Source organism: Salmo salar, chromosome 22 (assembly GCF_965601325.2).
Source record: "Salmo salar chromosome 22, fSalSal1, whole genome shotgun sequence".
Lineage (NCBI taxonomy): Eukaryota > Metazoa > Chordata > Actinopteri > Salmoniformes > Salmonidae > Salmo > Salmo salar.
The window spans coordinates 9,153,718-9,170,220 of NC_138312.1; the positions used below are offsets into that span (position 1 = coordinate 9,153,718).

General features: G+C 39.6%; 1 protein-coding gene across 1 annotated transcript; it reads left to right on the forward strand.

Annotated features, from left to right (window-relative positions):
• The first annotated feature begins 719 nt into the window (after positions 1-719).
• On the forward strand, positions 720-10,716 carry LOC106582699 (V-type proton ATPase subunit S1). The gene is made up of 7 exons (XM_014166018.3): positions 720-886; positions 7,136-7,176; positions 7,407-7,495; positions 8,374-8,615; positions 8,739-8,789; positions 9,042-9,285; positions 9,777-10,716. The coding sequence occupies exons 1-7, from the start codon at positions 786-788 to the stop codon at positions 10,038-10,040; spliced, it is 1,032 nt and encodes a 343-aa protein (XP_014021493.1). The 5' UTR covers positions 720-785; the 3' UTR covers positions 10,041-10,716.
• The last annotated feature ends 5,787 nt before the right edge of the window (positions 10,717-16,503 follow it).

A 16,503-nucleotide genomic window follows, 5' to 3' on the forward strand; every position in this document is an offset into this window, starting at 1 on the left:
CTTTTGTGCTTATGGAACATTTCTGGGATCTTTTATTTCAGTTTATGAAATATGGGACCAACCCTTCACATGTTATGTTTATATTTTTGTTCAGTATACAGTGTATTATGATGCTTTTGCGCTATTTTATTCTTATATTACTATTTAGATTATTAGAATATGAAACAATTCCATTGATGTAGGCCTAGCCTATGTTTTTTTTTTTTACCCCTCTTTTAAATTGTAGCACAATCTCATCATTCATAGGTTACTGATGTACAGACAGAAAGGTAGGCCAGTCTAGGAAAAATAACAGATCCATCCAGTGTCAACTGTATGCCAGTGACGAGGATGTAATTCCATTGAATTAACGTGTCTTTCTTCATATTTAATTTTCATACTGCTTCATTAACCCATGATCTTATTCTCATGCAGAGCTGTTTTTTATTCTTCAGATAACCCTGGTTTATACTTTAAATTAATTCCAATAGAGACAGCCTGGTATCTAGGTCATTTAATCAAGGGGGCCACGTTCACTGTGGGAAAAAAATGGCAAGCGTACTGACCTTGAACATTCAAAATGATTACCAGTGTATTTATGAATCAGTTTTCTTGAGGACAGATGCTGGGCTTTGTGTGTGAGTGTGTGTGTTCTGAGAGTGGGTATGACCGTGACACATAATTACCAGTCCATCTAGATTTCTATTGGCTGCTGCCCTTGTCAAGCAGTAGGCTTAGGCTTCGGCTGTTTTCGAAGCAGATTAGGAAGCAGTCATCATCAGTCGTAGTCTCATCTGGCCGGCTCCATGGCTAAACAAGACCTCTTTATGTATTTGTATTTATTTTCTGTCGTTTTTCTGCAGCTTTCTTTGTCTTTTGATCAAGTACCTGCTGTTGTGGAGAAAAGGTAGGCATGAAAGGAGGTATTTCAACTCTAGGCTGGAGTCAGGCAGGGGGATGGATGGATGTGCAGGGGGGTGGGGGGAGAATGAGGTTCTTTCATAGTGTGATTGAGATCGTGGGAATGAGGAGAAACAGACAGTTTTAAAATGCATTTGTGAATCTGTAAAAGCATTGTCTCTTTTTATCTGTAACAATTGTGGTAGTGATTTCCCTCTTACCTTGTGTGCTGCACTGCACTGTACTATACTGTAGTGTGCACATCTGCAATTATAATGTCCTAGGAATTTGTCAGTGAAACACAAGAGAAAATCCATTGGTGTTGCTCTGAAGGAATCAGTTTACAGGGCAAATCCATATATGCACTACAAAAACAGGCAGGAATGAAAGCTGTTACATCAGGGATGAGATGGAGTCATATTCTGTATGCTCACATGCTATATATCGCAGAGCCATCCTTCCACTGAGGATTACACTATTTGAGTACAGGTCCATATATGCTAGATTGAGTATTTCTATTCTATTCAGCTCTTGCACTGCTGTTAATCTAGTAATCAAAATGTAAAATAAATAATATAAAAACAGTAATTTTGTCATTTCTGTAACAGCTCTTTTCATGAGTTTTACTGAATATATATATAATATATTTTATATTAAATAAAATATGTTAACTATGATGTTAACTACAGATTTGTTACTTCAGTTACTTCCTTTATTTGTTTGTAGTGTTACATTGGACATCAATTCATTGATTTTGGTTATTTTGATTGACAATGTTATTGCAGTTTATGTTATTTCAGTAGCATGGATATAATATCCCATGAATTGTGTTTTATATAACTTTAATGAATACAGTAGGGAGCCTGGAGCCACCATATTTGGACTGAAATATGAGCTATCAGATTGCCAGGTAGATGACTCCAGTAGATGCCTGGTGCCTTGATTCCCTACCTTCTGACCCCTGTTTACTTTTTAATCATATTGTTTTTACATGTGGCTTGTGGTCCTGACCCTGACACTTACCTCAGCTACTGCATAGGCTACAGTAGCCTCCTGTCAACATGTCCTGACATTTCCAGCAGTATTGTGAGCATGTACTGCCCCCCAAAAATTCTACATCATATTCTTAATGATATTTCTATTCAGCTGCCTAGGCTACTCCTCCTGTGAACCTGTCCTTAAGAGACAGCAGGGGCTTCTGATGCTTTCTGTAGGAGAGCAGTGTGATATTGTGATTAAATCAGGTGATGATTACACAGAATACAGTAAACAAAGCCACCTGATGATCCAAGAGGTGAGTATCATTCCAATTGCAATAATGAAGAAACATAATCAATGAAACAATTTCAGGCTCATTTCACTTGTCAAGGTGTCTTTTGTGCATTTAGGCAAAAACGAAACATGGACAATACTACTTAACATTTTGTATCTTTAACTAAAAAAGACAAAAATTCCTTCCCCTCCTTGTTTACCAAAGTAATTATTCGCCGCCCTGTATCCCAGCACCTGTAAAACATATGTGCTTTGTGCTCATCTGTTAGTGAATATCTGACTTAATAAAAATAAAAAAAACGAATGTGTAATTGGCAACATATTGCCTCAAGGGCATTAGGCTATTTAGCCCGTCTGCATTCGCGCCTGCACAGATGGGGCTTTGTGGCAACATGTAGGGCAGTACGGGCTTTAGTCTTAGAGCAGATTTGATTTAGCTAGGCATGAGCGTGCTGAGCTGAGCACAGGGGGCAGTCTAAAAGCAGCGCGTCCACTGCAATATTCCCTCTTACCCTCACAGAATAAAAGACATGCCAGGCATTGTGAAGTGAAAGAGAGAGATGATCAACGGATCATATTGATTATATAATGGCTGGTCCATAACATGCTCAGGTGCAGCCAGTCAGTGATGGCAGCAGGGCAGAGTACAGAGTGGATTTGTAATCTGCTGGTAGGGTGGGGTTGGGATAGAGGGAGGAGAAGGGAGGAGGATTTTGCTATCCACTCTAGATCATCACAATTGGTTCAGTCGTTTGAATTAAAGCTCAATTTTTGCTTGGGTTAGTGATTTTGGTGAGGACGTGTGGGTCTGTGTAGCAAATTCAGTTTGACACTTGTGTTCAGATAAATTATTACTCATTGTTTTGTCGCTTTTTTATTATGTAAGAATGGCATCTGCTGGCGAACAAGAACACAGAGCACTCACTCCTCGTCAACTCCCAAATGTCTTGTTACATCACTGAGCCAGCCCAACACAGATACACCCACAGATGGGATTTCAATAACAAATGTCAGAGAATTACACTTTTACACTGAGGTACACTGAATATGATCTATTCCTGTTATAGATAATAATATAGAATTTAACAGTAGTATATGACTACCTGTAATAGTATTAAACAAATCACCACAAACAACGCAGTAGCATAGTGCCTTATTACAAGGTCAAATCAAATGTTGCCCTCATGCTTTTAATAATAAACATATCAGATAAGGGATTATGATTCATGCAGAATATAAGTACAGTGTATGACTACAGATGCTCACCACCCACTGCTCAGATAGACCAGTAGTGCGCCAATGGAGAAATGTACTGGACACCCGAAGACGAAAGCTTTAGAAAAAGTGCTTTGCACATTAAATTACTGACATTTGCATTGATTTTAAAGTGCACACACACATCAAATGTCTGCCATTCATGGTTAGGGTCATTTCCATTTCAATTCAGGAACCTAACTGAAATTCCAATGTACCTAATTGAAAAGCAATGAAGAAGAATGGAATTGGAATTTCAGTTTACTGCCTGAGGACCACAACCCTGCTGCCTGCCAGTCCTCGGTAGCCGCCTCAGATCTGGTGGGAAGTCTGCTAGCTACACTAAACCCTCTGAGCCCTAATAAGGATACCATGGTCTGGCTGCTGGCCCCCCTAAGTCCCAGTAAGGACACCATGGGCTGGGAGGATTAATCGAGCAGAACCTTAATCAGGTTTTAGCGTTTCCCCAAAGCTCATTTAATCTGGCATTATGGCAGTGATTAGATGCTTAAACAGTTAGTCACAGGATAATCTCTTGCACTGTTGAGGAAAACACAATAAGAGCAAACTAGGCCAAATACATTATTAGGGAAAGTGTTGTCTCTTTTTTAGTCACGTCCAAATTCCTAAAACACTATTATACATTTTGTTTTCCATGTAGAAGGTACCATCTCACAATGTCCGCTTGGCCAACCTATGGTTCCAGTGTTGTTTTTTTAAATACAGTACCACTCAAAAGTTTGGACACACCTTTATTTATACTATTTTCTACATTGTAGAATAATGGTGAAGACATCAAAACTATGATATAACACATATGGAATCATGTAGTAACCAGAAAAACAAATCAGAATATATTTTATATTTGAGATTCTTCAATGTATCCACCCTTTGCCTTGATGACAGCTTTGCACACTCTTGGCATTCTCTCAACCAGCTTCATGAGGTAGTCACCTGGAATGCATTTCAATTAACAGGTGTGTCTTGTTAAAAGTTAATTTGTGGAATTTCCTTCCTTCTTAATGTGTTTGAGCCAATCAGTTGTGTTGTGACAAGGTATGGGTGGTATACAGAAGATAGCCCTATTTGGTAAAAGACCAAGTCCATATTATGGCAAGAACAGCTCAAATAAGCAAAGAGAAACAACAGTACATCATTACTTTAAGACATGAAGGTCAGTCAATGTGGGAAACATTTCAAGAACTTTGAAAGTTACTTCAAGTGCAGTCGCAAAAACCATCAAGCGCTATGATGAAACTGGCTCTCATGAGGACCACCACAGGAAAAGAAGACCCAGAGTTGCCTCTGCTGCAGAGGATACATTTATTAGAAATACAAGTCTCAGAAATTGCAGCCCAAATAAATGCTTCACCGAGTTGAAGTAACAGAACCATCTCAACATCAACTGTTCAGAGGAGACTGCGTGAATCAGGCCTTCATGGTCAAATTGCTGCAAAGAAACCACTACTAAAGAACGCCAATAAGATGAAGAGACTGGTTTAGGCCAAGAAACATGAGAAATGGACATTAGACCAGTATCTGTCCTTTGGTCTGATGAATCCAAATGTGAGATTTTTGGTTCCAACCGCCGTGTCTTTGTGAGAAGCAGAGTAGGTGTACGGATGATCTCCGCATGTGTGGTTCCCACCATGAAGCATGGAGGAGAAGGTGTGATGTGTGGGGGTGCTTTGCTGGTGACACTGTCAGTGATTTATTTAGTAGTCAAGGCACACTGAACCAGCATAGCTACCACAGCATTCTGATGGTTGGGATGAGTTGGACAACAGAGTGAAGGAAAAGCAGCCAACAAGTGCTCATCATATGTGGGAACTCATTCAAGATTGTTAGAAAATAATTCCAGGTGAAGCTGGTTGAGAGAATGTCAAGAGTGTGCAAAGCTGTCATCAAGGCAAAGGGTGGCTACTTTGAAGAATCTAAAATATATTTTGATTTCTTTAACACTTTTTTGGTTGCTACATGATCCATATGTGTTATTTCACAGTTTTGATGTCTTCACTATTATTATACAATGTAAAAAAAATAGTAAAAATAAAGAAAAGCCCTTGAATGAGTAGGTGTGTCCAAACATTTGACTGGTACTGTATATATACACAGTGGCAAGAAAAGTACGTGAACCCTTTGGAAATATCTGGATTTCTGCATAAATTGGTCATAAAATTTGATCTGATCTTCATCTAGGTCACAACAATAGACAAACACAGTTTGCTTAAACTAATAACACACAAACAATTATACATTTTCATGTCTTTATTGAACACACCGTGTAAACATTCACAGTCCAGGGTGGGAAAAGTATGTCTTTTGGGGCATTGTCCTGTTGAATCATCCAAATTCTGTTGAGCTTCAATTGGCGGACAGATAACCTAACATTCTTCTGCAAAATGTCTTGATAAACTTGGGAATTCATTTTTCCGTCGATGATAGCAAACTGTCCAGGCAGTGAGGCAGCAAAGCAGCCCCAAACCATGATGCTCCCTCTACCATACTTTACAGTTGGGATGAGGTTTTGATGTTGGTGTGCTGTGCCTTTTTTTCTTCACACATAATGTTGTGTGTTCCTTCCAAACAACTCAACTGTAGTTTAATCTGTCCACAGAATATTTTGCCAGTAGCGCTGTGGAAAATCCAGGTGCACTTTTGCAAACTTCAGAGATGCAGCATTGTTTTTTTTGGACAGCAGTGGCTTCTTACGTGGTGTCCTCCCATGAACACCATTCTTGTTTAGTGTTTTACATATCGTAGACTCGTCAACAGAGATGTTAGCATGTTCCAGAGACTTCTGTGAGTCTTTAGCTGACACTAGGATTCTTCTTAACCTCATTGAGCATTCTGCGCTGTGCTCTTGCAGTCATCTTTGCAGGACGGCCACTCCTATGGAGAGTAGCAACAGTGCTGAACTTTCTCCATTTATAGACAATTCGTCTTACTGTGGACTGATGAACATCAAGGCTTTTAGAAATACTTATGTAACCCTTTCCAGCTTTATGCAAGTCAACAATTCTTAATCTTAGGTCTTCTGAGAACTCTTTTGTTCGAGGCATGGTTCACATCAGGCAATGCTTCTTGTGAATAGCAAACTCTAATTTTGTGAGTGTTTTTATAGGGCAAGGCAGCTCTAACCAACATCTCCAATCTCGTCTCATTGATTGGACTCCAGGTTAGCTGACTCCTGACTCCAATTAGCTTTTGGAGAAGTCATTAGCCTAGGGGTTCACATACTTTTCCCAACCGACACTGTGAATGTTTAAATGATGTATTCAATATACACAAGAAAAGTACAGTCATTTGTGTGTTATTAGTTTAAGCACACTATGTTTGTCTATAGTTGTGACTTAGATGAAGATCAGATCGAATTTGATGACCAATTTAAACAGAAATCCAAGTAATTCCAAAGGGTTCACATACTTTTTCTTGACACTGTATATAATAAACTGTATCAAACCCGATGCTTAAAATGGTTTTAATTGTATATAGTATATGCCTGATATTCTCCTGTCCTAGTAATCATATAAGAGAGATTGATGTCCTGTAGCCAGTACCTTACAGCCTACCATCTGAAATAATAATTTATTGTCTTATATTTACAGTTTAGGGGGACCCTATATCTCCTGTCCTAGTAATCATATAAGAGAGATTTACGTTGATGTCCTGTAGCCAGTACCTTACAGTCTACCATCTGAAATAATAATTTATTGTCTTATATTTACAGTTTAGGGGGACCCACATCCCAAGATATCAGGGTTCAAAACAGTGAGTTATTTTCCCTTATTGTCAATTGATTATGTGAACTTTTGTATTATATTTTGAGATGTGTATAAAAAAATAAACTAAATTCACTGGTAACACTTCACTTTATGTTGCTCGTGTACCTGTGTAGTAGTAACACTGTAATAACTCCCGTAACAACGCTGTATTGACATTGTAAATACGCAGTAATGTTTTTTATTGAATTATATTTCTCTTTCTCTCCTTGTATACAGATGGATTGGCTTCCCAGAGCCACAGTACTGCTTCCGATGGGGACAGTTCTTTGCTTGCAGTGGAGCACCCTCTCAGAAGAGTGCTGCAGGTACTATGTCCCAATTATCTTTCCTTACTCTCAAAGTGTGCACTTGTTCACTTCACTTCACTGACTTGAAAGGAAATGACTGGTAGAAGAAATTTGGTGGAACCTCCCACTAGCCCATGCCTCCATCAATCCAATGCTTTCATATTTACGGAAAGTATAGTGAACGAGTGCACACTTCAGCAGAAAGGAGAAATACACCGAGTGCACAAAACATTATGAACACCTGCTCTTTCCATGACATAGACTGACCAAGTGAATCCAGGTGGAAGCTATGATCCCTTATGTCACTTGTTAAATCCACTTCAATCAGTGTAGATGAAGGGAAGGAGACAGGTTAAATAATTATTTTTTCAGCATTGAGACAATTGAGACATGGATTGTGTATATGTACCATTCAGATTGTGAATGGGCAAGACAAAAGATTTGCTACTCAATATTTGGAAGGTGTTCCGAATGTTTGGTATATTCAGTGTAGACTACTGTGTGCGTGACTACACCAGACAGAAGTTTTTAGTTATCCAATAGGACCTTGTACAATGAGAATAGGTTTTATTCCCAGCCATTTGATATTAATCCCAGACAGAAGGCATAATTTTGTGAGGTAAACCATTAGATATATTGTCATCAAGGAAATTAATAAACAGATTAGATTATTCCTAACAACAGCACCCTTACACAATGTCTTATTGGTCAATGAACACCCACTGCAGCCCCCACAATGAGATGAAAAGCAATCTGTAATAGTACTTCAGATTACTGTTGGTTGTCAATCAATGAGCCACCATCTTATCTATTTCTCTCTCCCCTTCTCCTTCTCTTCTTTTCCCTCTCTCCCTCTTTCAACCCATCCTGTTTCATCCTCTCTTTCCCGCCATCAGCTTTATGGGTGGCAGCTGGACTCCCCACACAGAACCAAAAGGAGGCTACTGCAGACATCGAGCACTCTTCCTTACTCTCCTCTGAGCGTGGTTTACAATGGAAAAACATGTATCCTGTTTAGGGCCAGGAAGATTGCTATAAGGTTCAGGAACAGCACTTCAGTGGATCTCACAGAGAAGGCATTCGGCCCCGGTGCACTGGTTGACACCAAAGGCTCTATGTGCAGCAAAGATAAAGCTACGTAAGTCTGCTTAGCGGCTGTAGATATTCCTGCTGCAGTTCAAGATACATGACTCTTCCTCGCTCTCCTGATATTTTGAAGGATGAGGTAACGACAGTGCTATTGAATTTGTTTTCCCACCAGGCTTGTACTACGTTTTGGAGATGTGGAGGACTTGAGAGGACTTGCCTTAAGGTTTGCTTCTTCATTCATTTTTACAGCCAAATTTAGGCTTGAAAGACCATTCTAAAAAGTATAGATTGGCCCAGGGTTTTCCTGGCAGGTCACATGTTGGTCTAAAGTATATCGTGTGTGTTACAGTTTGGTTGTGATACTTGATATTTATATATTCTGTGTACTGTACACTAACTGTGTCTCTCTTGACAAGAGCATCAGCTAAATGACTAAAATGTAAATGTATAATCAATGTATGAACTGTTCCGACAGGCTACAGATGTCCAACACGTTCTATGAGTCGGCAGGGCAGAACTGGTTTACTCTGGACAGCGTACACATCCACTACAACTGGACCCACGAGGCTACGTTCAATGCCAGCGACGTGTACGCTCCTAGTACCTACTCCTACCACTGTCAACACGTCAGCAGTCTGCAGAAGTACGACACGCTGCTTGTACCAAGCTCAATCACAGACAACTCTGCAAACTGGCACATCACCTTCACAGACTTCCAGGTTGGCATGCATTGGTTTTGCGGGAAGGCAACATTTTATGGCAGGAGGGGAGGGATGTTTTGATAGAGGAGCACGTTCTAATGGTTCTGTTGAAACCTCTGTAGCTACTCCTGTTGAAATGTAATAGATAACTTGTACTGTTTGTTAAAACCATGATTTGTTAAAATTGCTGTAAAATAATAATGAATGATTGGTTAACAGGACTCCAGGACTGTGGCTTTATTAAACTCTCCATAATACAGGACAGTCTCTAGTCATACCGCCAGGTGGAACTATTGTTATACCATTACACTACATTGTTAATGTATTGTATTTTATTGTGTTTGTGTATGAACCCAGAAATATTCATGTTTATTTTTTTAAAGAGTTACATGATATAGAAATCCACAAGAATAGTTTTTATGTAATAACCTTTATGTGTTATGTATGTAATCTTTACATTGTTTACTTTACTTGAAGATCTCACTTTTATATTTCTCTTTGCCCGACAGTTACAATCGTTCAACGTGCTGTCCAACAAGTTTGCCTCAGCCAGCGACTGTGCTACGTTCTTCACTCCGGCAATCCTCATGGGTCTGATCACCTCTCTCATCCTTCTCCTGGTCCTGGCCTACGCTCTGCACATGGTGGTGCACCTCAAACACATCGACACCTACGAAGAGCACAAGACTACTGTCTACTTCCCTCGCAGCTCAGAGACTGCAGAATGCACCGATGCCACTGGCTCCACCGCCACTGAGAAAAACAGCTTGTAGGACTCTGTTTCCCAGGATCCACCTCAGTCTCCACCACTAGGAGTATAGACCGTTTCTGTAGTTGTCAGAAAGTGACTGTGCAGGGGCTCTGACTGAGACCCCTGATGGCTGGCAGACCGACTGATTGACTGACTCAACTCTAGATATAAAGCAACCTCCCATACTGAAGGGCATGGTCATGTTGCCTGGACTTGATATGGTTGTCCACTGTGGCATTGCTGGGCTCAGGCAGTGGTTATCCAAGCCCGGTAGATCCAATACTTTGCGGCTCAGTATCATCTGGTGGATTTGGAAACAACTTCGGGGGACACTAATCCTGAGACATTAACCACTTATCTGGCATTGCAAGTGAAAAATAAACAAATAATGATGTACTCTTGAATGAAATTCAAACTGTTAAAAGCACAAAAAACTATTTATTTAGTTCCTTGTCAGTACTATAAATGCTGGTATATTGGATAAAGAAGTTTCATTTTAATATCCATACCCTAAACGATACATACTGTAAAGGGTATGCTGTATATACTATTATGTAATGAATTAATCTTTGTTGGATACGCAATTGGTGACATTCTGATGTTTCAGACCTGCAGAGGATGTGTTTTCAAGAACTTGTCTTAGTGCGAGCTTTTGTGAAAATAATACTGTATGTGAATTCTGGTTTTGTAAATTTTATTTGGTGTTTTTAATTTCTCAAATGTGTATTCTTCTTACAAGGTGCGTCTTCAATAGTTTTCCAGTTAAAACATTATATAGTCATTGAACTATTTAAAAAGCAGTTCATTAAATCAATTGCCAGAACCACATCAACAATTTACTGTGATATGCATCATGCCTGTGGCTAGAAAAAACATTTGCATACAACAGTACCCTACTCTGATGCGCAAAATTGTAAACATTTTCTAAGAACCTATTGTTATGTACGTTTCATTTATCTGTAGGCTATGTGTTTGGACAAAATAAACCCAAGTTGGCTCAAAGGTGTCCATCGCAATCTATCAAAATGGAAGAGTAGTGTGGAAGTTTAAAGGTCCAATGCAGCCATTTTTATATCAATATCAAATCATTTCTGGGTAAAAATCAGGTACCTGTAATAGATTTCTAGAAAATTTTGCAAAAATACCTTTTTGGCTAACAACTATTTCTCAAGCAAGAATTTTGTTAGGGCTATCTGGGAGTGGTCTAGGTGGCAAGAGAAAAACTGAAAACTATCTGTTATTGGCAGAGAGGTTTTGAACTTTCTTTGTTATTGGTCTATTAACCAATTTACAGCATGGTGATGTCACCATGGAAAGCCAAAACTCTCGCCCATGTAAACCAAACCTGCTGATTAAAAGGTCCTGTGTAGATTGTCATTTCAACCAGCAACTACAAGGAAATAACACTTACCATGCTAGTTTCATCAGCTGTAGTACAATATGATATAAAACATAGTAAAAAACCATTTTAACTGCACTGGGCCTTTAACATATTAATAAATGTTGTTTGATTCTTGCATGGAAAGAGATCTCTCACTGAGTGGAGGCACTGGAGTTGTAAAATATTCAGTCCCAGGCCAGATCCCAGTCAGTAGAGCATGAGTCTCTTAATCTGAGGGTTGTAGGTTCGAACCCTCACATTGGGCAATGCTTTTCTCCAAGGTAGAATGAACTCACCCTACAAACTGCAATCCACCTCCTCTAAAGGTTAGGTTTGCCAACATGCATTGCAGATGTGTCAGCTGCTGTGCTTAGCTAGTGAAAGCACCTGTCTTGTAAACAGGAGACCTTGGGCTCCAATTCCAGTGGTGCCTGGGCTCATAACTGTTATCAATGTCCTACAGTACCTATTGCTCATGGAATGTCCTCTTGAATGGTGTGAAAAGGGCTCTGTTTCTGGACAAGAAATAGACAGGCAGATGGTTAAAGAAAAAGTTTTGCTCGAAGTGAGGCTCAAATTCACAACCTGGTCTTCGCTCTGCTACATACTGCTGTATATGTGCTCAACGATTGCATCACTAGACTTTGCACAAATTCTATTCGGTCCCAAGTCAACAATAGGGGAGAGTTGTCAAACTTTATATTTTTGCTTTGGGGAGGGTAGTGTGTTTTTTTTATTGGGAACTATGCTTTTACGCGCACTAAATTTTATTATAAACTGGGTGGTTTGAGCGCTGAATGCTGATTAGCTGACACCCGAGATATATCATACCGTATATCAGTGGAGGCTCCTCAGAGTGTCACATCTGTGTGTAGGAAAGGACCAAGGTGCAGCGTGAATATCGTTCCACATATTTTATTTAAATGTGAAACTTCGCAATACAAACAATAAACTATAAACAAACAACAAACCGTGACGACAGAAGTGCAACATGCACTAACTCAAAATAATCTCCCACAAAACAAAGGTGGGAAAAACAACTACTTAAATCTGATCCCCAATTAGAGACAATGATGACCAGCTGCCTCTAATTGGGGATCATCCAAAAACCCCAACATAGAAAAACAGAAACTAGAACCAAACATAGAACATTTTTAGTAGAATAAACCCCCCAGTCACGCCCTGACCTACTCTACCATAGAAAATAAGAGCCCTCAATGGTCAGGACATGACACAGAGGTAGGAATGACCTTCCTCCTCAGTGAATTTCATTTTTTTTTTAAATTGTGAAACATTAAAAAAGTTCTCATTTTTAGATAAAACTATACTAAATATATTCACGTCACCAAATAAATGATTAAAACACACTGTTTTGCAATGAAGGTCTATAGTAGCCTCCATGGTGTAGACGGAGGACAGCTATTTTCCGTTTTCCTCTGGGTATATTGACATCAATGCAAAACCTCAGAGGCTCATGGTTCTCACCCCCTTCCATAGACTTACACAGTAATTATGGCAACTTCCGGAGGACGTCCTCCAACCTATCAGTGCTCTTGCAGCATGAAGTGACATTTTGTCCACCCAATCAAAGGATCAATCAATGAATCTATTACTGAAAATACAAGTTACAGCTTGCTAGCACTGCACTGCATAACATGTGGTGAGTAGTTGACACAAAGAGAGAGAAAGGCAATAGTTGAACAGTTTTTAACAAATTAATTTCTTTAAAAATGAAGGAGAAGTAAGAGAGAGAGAGCGAGAGATACAGAGAGCTAGCTATATATATATACACTACCGTTCAAAAGTTTGGGGTCACTTAGAAATGTCCTTGTTTTTGAAAGAAAAGCAATTTTTTAGTCCATTAAAATAACATCACATTGATCAGAAATACAGTGTAGACATTGTTAATGTTGTAAATGACTATTGTAGCTGAAAACGGCAGATTTTTTGTGGAATATCTACATAGGCGTAGAGGCCCATTATCAGCAACGATCACTCCTGTGTTCCAATGGCACATTGTGTTAACTAATCCAAGTTTATCATTTTGAAAGGCTAATTGATCATTAGAAAACCCTTTTGCAATTATGTTAGCACACCTGAAAACTGTTTTGCTGATTAAAGAAGCAATACTACTGGCCTTCTTTAGACTAGTTGAGTATCTGGAGCATCAGCATTTATGGGTTCGATTACAGGCTCAAAATGGCCAGAAACAAAGGACTTTCTTCTGAAACTCATCAGTCTATTCTTGTTCTGAGAAATGAAGGCTATTCCATGCGAGAAATTGCCAAGAAACTGAAGATCTCGTACAGTGCTGTGTACTACTCCCTTCATAGAACAGCGCAAACTGGCTCTAACCAGAATTGAAAGGAGTGGGAGGCCCCAGTGCACAACTGAGCAAGAGGACAAGTACATTAGTGTCTAGTTTGAGAAACAGATGCCTCACAGGTCCTCAACTGGCAGCTTCGTTAAATAGTACCCTCAAAACACCAGTCTCAACGTCAACAGTGAAGAGGCGACTCTGGAATACTGGCCTTCTAGGCAGAGTAGCAAAGAAAAAGCCATATCTCGGACTGGCTAATAAGAAGAAAAGATTAAGATGGGCAAAAGAACACAGACACTGGACAGAGGGGGGGTTTGACAGTCTGTGTTGTTATTTCTATGTTGTGGGTTCTAGGTTTTCTGTTTCTATGTCGGGTGTTGTTTGGGGTTGATCTCCAATTGGAGACAGCTGTTTCTTGTTGCCTTCTTGTTGCCTCTGGACAAAACGGGAATAAACATACCTGAATCTGACCTATAGAAACTCTCGTTTGCAACTGTTGGACAAATGATTACACCCTAGATCAACATTTTGCAGGCAAGAGTGTACAAGGCAGTATTGAATGTGTCACTGTCTGTCACCTTGATTACTCAAAATGTTCTCTTGGCCTGTGCACCTACATTATAAATGTTCATTCATAGGCTAGGTTGTAGCAACCTCATGGTATGTATAGGGAAAATTTTTATATCATGTAGCAGCCTAAACATATCGATGTTACATTTATCCGGGTGAATGGAATATGAATGATAGTCATCGAATGTGCTGTAATAGAAATAAGGCCATGTTCATTCATTTAAAAAAGTACTCCCTCATCTATGCATGGTTCTTGACTAGCTCGAACGAACCAATAAAACACAAGCAAGAAGTCCAGAAATTGATTGAGGCGTTCAAGCTGCCAAAACGGGTTGCAATCATGAAATATAAAGGACATAGCAAGGAAAGCACGAAGGTGCGGGAGGGAAATGACCGAGCTGACCAAGCAGCCAAGGAAGCAGGAGGCTACATAGCCCAACAAATGGTACAGTGAATAACCCAGGGACAAGAGGAATTAATGGAGGATACAGTAAGACAGTTACAAGACGCAGCTGATGTTTATGAACAGAACGTGTGGAGCAGACAGGGTGCGAGAAAGGACCATCAAGGAATCTGGAGGTCCCACACAGGAAGAACAGTGGCACCTGCTCAACTTCTCAGGACAATCATTCGAGAGGAACACGGGAAGGCACACGGGGGATGGAAAAGTGTTGCAAAAGCAGTTGAAAAGGCATGGTGGCACCCCTATATGTTGGATATGGCAAGGGAGATATCGGAAAGCTGTGAAATATGTAAGAGCTATAACAACAAGGTATCACTAGGGGCAGTGATAGGCAGTTTTCCGATATCTGATGCACCATTCCAGGATATATGCATAGATTTCACTGATATGGGACAGGACAACAGGGTAGAGGGAAAAAGGTACCTGTTAGTCATGGTAGACAGGTTCACCAGGTGGGTGGAAGCCATCCCTACTGCCAGAGAAGATGCTAAAGCAGTTATTAAATGGCTGAAAAGGGATCTCATACCAAGATTTGGGGTCCCACGAATGATCCGTTCCGACAACGGGTCCCACTTCAAGAACGAACACCAGTCGGAGTTAGAACAGGCATTGGGGATCACCCACAAGTTCGGGTCAGTGTATCATCCCCAATCGCAGGGTTTGGTAGAGAGAGCTAATCAATCTCTGAAACAAAAGATGGCCAAAAGTATGCCAGAGATGATGAGTAAGTTTAAACCACGCTCATCCTCCCTCTGACAGGCCAGCAATGAGCGGGAACTATCTCTGTCAGAGTATATAAGGGAAAACAAAGAATGTGTCGTCCTCTTCTCTGTCTGCCCTGCGTGGTGTTACAGTGAAACCGTATATACGAACATCATATTTTCCATTTGTACTATCATTCTATTTACTTAAAGATGAATTAAATAATCATTGCAAAACTAAGTGGCATGGTTTGTTTATATCCTAATACCAGATTCAAATGACGCAACCCGACAATAACTCTGCAAATAGCACTGCTGGGTGATTTTAAAAGTCATAGTCAATTGATCAATAATATAATAATACTCTTAGCGAAAAATGTTATCTTTAATTTATAATCTGTAGAAACTATGAGAATAGAAAGGTTCACAACTTTTGTGAAACTTCACAGCACAGTTGAAAAATATATGGCAAATAGAAATCCAAACTGGATGGTATTCAGAAATAAATGGGAGGGGTTGAGGGGCGCTGAATGATGGGACTAAAAACAAACAAAAGTTAACTATTTTAAAATATACTGTGTCCGTAAAATGTATATAGTATGTATAAGCTGGAAGTAGAAGCCTAAGTGTTATTGTCCATTAGTTGACTCCAATTAGGGGAGGGGTGGTAGGGTTAGGGGAAAATAATGAAGGAAAATATATACAAATATATACATATATATAGTTGAAGTCGGAAGTTTACATACACCTAGGCCAAATACATTTAAACTCAGTTTTTCACAAGTCCTGACATTTAATCCTAGTAAACATTCCCTGTTTTAGGTCAGTTAGGATCACCACTTTATTTTAAGAATGTGAAATGTCAGAATAATAGTAGAGACAATTATTTATTTCAGCTTTTATTTCTTTCATCACATTCCCAGTGGTCAGAAGTTTACATACACTCAATTAGTATTTGGTAGTATTGCCTTTAAATTGTTTAACTTCGGTCAAATGTTTTGGGTAGCCTTCTACAGGCTTCCCACAATAAATTGGGTGAATTTTGGCCAA